This window comes from Alexandromys fortis, unplaced genomic scaffold, assembly GCF_014885135.2.
Source record: "Alexandromys fortis isolate MF-2015 unplaced genomic scaffold, M_Fortis_MF-2015_v1.1 scaffold_50, whole genome shotgun sequence".
Classification (NCBI taxonomy): Eukaryota; Metazoa; Chordata; class Mammalia; order Rodentia; family Cricetidae; genus Alexandromys; species Alexandromys fortis.
This window is the reverse complement of record NW_026067932.1, coordinates 10677227-10683867: the sequence shown is the minus strand read 5'-3', so window position 1 is coordinate 10683867 and position 6641 is coordinate 10677227. Positions and strand designations below refer to the sequence as shown.

At 46.5% G+C, this 6641-nt stretch overlaps 1 protein-coding gene across 8 annotated transcripts in view; it reads right to left on the bottom strand.

Moving 5' to 3' along the window:
- Positions 1-6198, bottom strand: part of Ric8b (RIC8 guanine nucleotide exchange factor B) — a 94788-nt gene extending 88590 nt beyond the window's left edge. For all 8 annotated transcript variants that reach the window (XR_007592389.1, XR_007592391.1, XR_007592393.1 and 5 more), the window contains exon 1: positions 5675-6198. Coding sequence is in view for 2 of the 8 variants with exons in the window: in XM_050145661.1 (XP_050001618.1) it covers positions 5675-5758 (84 nt within the window). In the remaining 6 variants the exon portion in view is untranslated. The remainder of the gene's footprint in view (positions 1-5674) is intronic.
- Positions 6199-6641: the final 443 nt, after the last annotated feature.

Sequence of the window (6641 nt, the reverse complement as noted above, 5' to 3'; positions counted from 1 at the left end):
AGACAGAATATTGCATACATAATAAATAAATAAATAAATAAATAAATAAATAAATAAATAAATATTTTTTAAAAAAAAGAAATGTTGGGAGGGAAGCAATTTGAGTGTAAGAAATAGTTAACGGAAGACAAAAGGCTAAGAGACAAGGGTCATCTAAGGAAACCTCAAAGAGGCTACTCAAACCTGGATCAAACCAACTGAAACAGGTGACGTGAGAGAGAAGGGCAAGATGCAAAACTTTACATCTGGCATGGCAGCAGGCTGCAGGTGACTGGGGAGGTCTGGGGTGGAATATGAACAGCATTCTGGAAGAGAGGTTTGGGCAGCAGCGCATAGGCCAGCTCAAGGCAAGCAAGAGTGAGGCAGAAAGCCATGGAGGAGGGGGCATCACAAGTCACCGTAATCCAGGAGCATTTGACACAAACCAATAAAGGGGAAGTGATCTGCCAACACATACTAGAAGCCACAAAAATATTTACCCCATTTGACCCAGAACTCCTACTCCTATGCGTGTATTCTAATGAAGTCATGCAGAGTGAAGGAAAAGTTATCTGTCAGCACATTCACGACCGTGTTTTCTATATAGTAAAAGAGGCAAGCAGAACATACAACACTGAAAAACTGTGTCAAAATCTTCTACTGAACATATCGTATCCATCTCATAAAATACTGTGTAGCCACTAAAAGAAATGTGACTCACTGGGGTTACTTTATAATAACGAATCTCAAGAATAAATGAACACGGGAGGAAAGAAGAGAAGAGGGGAAGAGGAGGTCGTGAATCTGAGGCTATTCTTAGGCATTTACAGACCCAGGGTTGACTGAAACCTAACATTAAAGATAAGGAGGTAGCAGGCTAATGTTCTAATGGAAGCTCAGTAAAAGTTCCCTATCAATGAAAACAATTATACTTAGAAACCAAGAAGGCTTGGCTTTTGTCATTCTACATAAAATATTAACTCTGCAAATTATTTGGAATAAATGTGTCTAGTTGTTAAAACTTAATACTTCTCCTAAATGTGTTTTTAGCATTTATAAGGAGAGGACAGTAAAAAAAAAAAAGTTATTCTTGTTTGGAAAGATACTCAGTAAGTTACAAAAATATCTTCTAAGTATTTCCTACATAGAATTATTTTTTAGTGACAATTCAGAATAGTAGCAAGAGCCAATTTTTCACTTTTCTGTTGCTTTTTCACAGCAAAACTGATCAAAATAATAATAATAAATTTAAATAATAAAAGCAGCATTTAAAAAAATAATGTTTTCAAAGGTTCCATCTAGTCAGCATGAAAGTTTAATTTAATCAGAAAATATACTAGCATGGAGGCACTATAAGTTAAACTCTAAGTGGAGCAAGTTATTTAGAAACTCAACCCAAAGATGCTGGATTTATGTGCAGCTAGCTTCAGTCCCCCAAGCTAGATCAGACCCAACACTCTACACCTCTCCTTCCCACATTCTCTGAGGCAAGGCTTTCTGCGTATCTCAGGCTGGTCTTTAGCGTCTGCTCCCGCTGCCTTGCTCCCCTTCCTAAAGCTCAAATGGCGGGAAGAGAACTATCATCCAGGTTCTTATACATTTCACTTCTAGAACAGGAGCAAATGGAATATAAGTCAAAGAGTAAAATCATTGCTCAACTTAAAGACCACAAACTAGAACCTCTGCGTGACACACCAGGCTCATGACTGCAGGCTTTATCACCTAGGAGAGCCCCCCCAAACTCAGCCATCAGATAACCTCAAATTTGAGTCCAGTTCGACTGCACACTATGGGCAGCCCTGGTCGGGCTGCACTCTACAATCCCTAAGGTTTCCTTATGCGTTTGTATGTTATAACTGGCACCTTGCACATGGTAGGTATTTATTCAATAAATGGCCACTTCTGTTGTTACTGCATGGTCTCTGCTAAACGCTGACCTATTAGAGAATTTGGGGTTAACACACTGATGTCTACAGGTACACTCAAAGACTACTTTTTAGGAGTCAAAACAGACTGTAAAACAATTTGGAAATAAGTACAATGTGTAACAAGGATATCTCTATGCAAAAACCTATGGCAAGCCCAAAGTCAAAGCTCAGCCTCAAAAATGGAAAGCAAAACATCCTCCTACATGGGCCAGGACATTTAAATCCCCATTCAAATGCAGGGCTGTATTTCTAGAACCGTGTCCATGTGAGTTTTCTGCAGTCTCATTCTCCAAGCACATAAAGGATGGGCTCAAGGCTACCAGCAGTCCTCCCTCCTTCCCTGTTCCCAGCTCTTGGAGAACCTGAATAAGTGACAGCATCTTAAGTAACTTTGACCTGGGAAAGGAATCTAAAGACCACATCTGCCACTTCCTAGCCGTGTGCAATCACCCTGTCATTCTGGACCTCCATCTCCTATTTAAAGAAATATGAAAATACTTCTACCCCTCTTCTAACTCCTAATATAAGGGAATTGTGTGTGTAAATTCTTAGGAAAATACACAGTACCTACAAGGCACTCAATAAATGTTAATAGGTCAACTTAGGAGTGAGAAACAGCAACTCCTTTGAGGAGGTGGTAGGACGGGGAGAGGGGTCTGAGACAGGGTTTCTCTGTGTAGCTTGGCTGTCGTGGAACTATCTCTGTGGACCAGGCTGGCCTTGAACTCAGAGATCCGCCTGCCTCTGCCTCCCAAGTGCTAGGATTGAAGAACTGCATCATTTCTACCCAAACAGCCACTCTAATTTAAAGAACTGTTGTCCTGCTGAAGCAACGTCCCCTTGACAAACAGATAGGTTTTTTTCTTCTTTCTGGGATAGAGATCTGTCTCTAAGATAGCAAAGGTCAGTGTTTGGAAGCGAATGTCTGCACTACAGTAGAGACCAGGCATATTCTGGAAACACACAGCAAAGGCTGCTCTGAACAGTAAGGGATGAACCATGATGATAACCCTGGAAGTCCGCGGCTAAGACAGAGTGGGGAAGATTCCCGAGATCTCACTGTGCTCCCTCAGTTCAGTGCCACATGTTTTGCTGGACAGAAGAACGGAGAGTGTAGCAAAGTTGGGCCACTTGGCCTTGGCCACATAAACAGTAAACTGAGGATCAGCGTGCTGGGAGCTGGGCTCCAGAGCCGGCACTCTGGCCACACCACCTCATGAAGGATGCAGACCTTCAGCTCCTCATAACGGGGAAGACTTCGTAGGCACACTGTGCTCAGTGCTTGGCATTATAGTTCACTGAATCTACTGCATGAGAAATAAAAAGAACAGTGTTTTAACCCCTCCTTTACAGGCAGGGCAGCCGGGGCTCAGGCTTGAACTAATTTATCCACAGTCATGAACTATTAGCAGCAGATGCGAGATCAGAACCAAGGCTCATCTGATGCCAGACCCCATCTTCTTTCTGCTATACTTGCAATGACCAACTTATTATAAAAAGGTAACATCAAGAGCCCTCCTCTTCCAGCCAATGAACAGTGTCCATTCCTCTTCTGCTTGGGCTCCTCATTGCCCCACAATCACTTCTGACTCTAAAAAATTATCAAATCCATCTTTCCAGATAAGAAAACTGAAGGGCATGATATCTACCCATCCATTTTCTTGGGGTGGAGCCATCCACCATAAATCTGGACAGTGTATTACTATTCTTCTTGCCTGACTACTGATATCATAGATCACCTTCCTATTCATGCCCCCACAGTTTCTCCCTTTGAGGGATGGTGCTGCAATGTAACACAACTGTCACCTGTTTTCTGTGTGTTCCAATCAGCCCAACTCCACTCTTCCTACTACAGCTAACAGTAAACATGAGTGCTGTCTCCTAACAGAGCTCTCGGGCTGGGCTTGGCCAGTGTCAGGAAGGCTCTGAAGCACTTCAGGACATCACCTTAAACGTTTACAGGATGAAAGGGGAAGCTAAGCTCAGACAAGACATGGCATGAGAGACAGGAAGAACCCAACCTGAAGGGATATCAAGGAGAGGAAGGGATAAGCTAGAGGAAGCAAATAAACATGGGAGCTAATTGGTTTAGTCACAAAACAGTGACTACTAGATTAAGATCCCAGTGTAGGTCTTTCCTCCTCCCTTCCCTGTAAAAGAAAGTCCCTATTATTGCTGGGTATCTGGTATACAGTAAGTGCTAAATAAACATTAGTCAACTCAACACAATCGCCAAATTATTACACTTCCTTCTGAAAATCAGCTTGTGGCTCCCCCATATCTTCTCTGGAAAGCAATAATAAATCAAGTTAAAATAATACAATCTACGAAATATGTACACCTACGCATGAAATGAGTTTCTCCTAAATTAGGCAGGTATGCTCAACACCAAAGCGGATCAGAAGGTGAAGGGGCTAAGATGTGACAAGGAGACAGCCCATGGATGCTCCCAAAGAAGGGAGCGCAGCAAAAACAGGCCCTAGACTTGGAGCTGGACAGCTAGACTCAAATCTCTCTTCCATTTTTCATTGGTTGTGTGAATATGGGGCTAATTATCATCCTAAATTTTACTGTATGTGAAATGAGGACCGTCCCCACTTTGTTCACCAGGTTGTTGGGGAGATGAAGTGGGAACGAAGGGTCTTTTCAGAGTGTCTCCGTGGAGGGGTATTTTCTACTGTGAAGTATAAGGGGCAGCAGCGGACAGAGGACGGAAGGTGAGGAGGAGCTGATAACTAGGAATAAGATGTCAGTTACCTAGGGTGTACTCTGGTGCTGGTGTGTTTTCACAGAAGAGAGGCAGCAATCATCCTCAGACAAGCCTAGTCCCCTAAACTGACTAAAGGAGCCAGGTAGGCCACTTACTCAGGGAAACTGCTCAAGGGAGAGCTAACGGTTCTGGAGGGACACTCTCCAGAGAAGGAAGTGGTATTTACAACAAGATACCATTGCCCTGGAAACTGATAGAACAATGAATGGAGAGTTGGAAGACCTAGGTGGGAAGACTCTGGCTCCCAAGAATGACCTTGGGCTAGTTACTTAACCCACCTAGAAACTCCATTGCAAAACACAGATAATACCTCATAGGACCGCTGTCAAGATTAAATGAGATAATGAATAAGAAAGCTGTTAAGGCGATACAAGTAACAGGTATTATTAGGAGTAGGATTTTCCACCACTTACAACATATGTCCATGACCTTGGGCGTGATTTCAGTCCTTTGCACCTCGGTTTCCTCATCTATAAAATGGGAAGGCTGAAACCATCTACCCTATAAACACTCTGAGGATCAAAGGGGATCACACTTAAGACATCAACGCCTGGAGAACCATACAATGGTTCTGGTACATGACGAGCTGCCATGGTTGCTCGTATGTCAAGGGCCGTGTTTATGCAGAGAAGCATGTATTTTTACAGTATACAGGTGAGAGCCCCGCATGCATTTTATGCATCCAAGAGTGGAGCACTGGGCAGATGCGCATCTATGGATTCTGGGGGTGTGACTTGCACGCTGAGGAAGAAGACCACAGGACAGGCTGCTGGGCCAGGAATCGGAGGAGTGGGCGCTACAGTGGGGGGGAGGGAGATGCAGGATGCACGGGTGGGAAAGGTTGGGGGCACAAACACGCATGCCCAAGCCGGAAACGTTTTCGGGGGAGAGCAATGCGCATCCCCGGAATGAGGGGGGTGGGGGAAAGGATGCGAAGTGCGAGCCCCGAGGGCGGCCCGGGGCGAGACAGCAAACGCCCGGGGCCAGAGCTCTTTACCTTGTCGCTGTAATCCCTCAGGACCCGCTCGATAGCCCCCGCCTCGCCGGCCCGGACGATGTAGAGGGCGCGCTCTTCATCCATGGCCGCAGGTGCGGGGGAGCCGCGGCCGCTGTGCGCGCCCCAGCCGCTGCCTCCCAGGTAAACGCCTCGCGCCCCCGCTACCTCGCTCCTTCCCAGCTTCCTTCCTTCCCTCCTTCCCTCCCTCCCTCCAGTCTCCAACCCGCCAGCCTCCGCCCGGGCAGGCCGTACGTCACCGCCCCTCAACTTTCACCCCGAGACGTCACCGCTCCCCCAGCAACCGGCGCCTCGAGGCCTCCCCCTGCAAGGCCCAGGGCTTAATGGAGGCCTGACGAGCCGCCAGCAACGGGGTCAGGCCCTGCCCCTGCCTACTCTCATCGATCTACCAGCCTTGGAGAAGAGTTTAGGTCCGGAGTGGGCTTTCACCAGCAGAACTGTCCCTCCTGACACTCTATGAATCATTCCCCTTAGCGGACAAGAACTGGCGGGCAGCTCCCCACCCATCTGCGTGTCCACGGCTACTGAACTACAATTCCCGGCGTGCAACGGGGTCATCTCATGCAGTCATCTGAGTTGGTCGTGAGCCGAATCGCATGCCGGGATTTGTAGTCATCCATCGGAAAAGACTGCCCACGGGGGGCATGCTGGAAATTGTAGTCCTTTGAAGACCGGAAACCAGAGTCCTGCGACCGCCCGGGGCTAGAGGCGGAGGGACCGTTAGTGGGAGGGTCTAAACTGTGTTCTGCTGGATTTTTTTTTTTTTTTTTTTTTTTTTTTTTTTACTTTGCTGACCTGCACCAGACGTGGCTGGTTGGACTGTCTAGCGACGGCGAAACTGCCGGCCCCTGGTGGGAGCTAACAAGCGCTGGTTGCGTTGCTTCTCTGCCCAGTTAGCGGTTTCAATTCTCACCCGGTTGCAGCTGCGTTATGCACTAGGCTGCAGCAA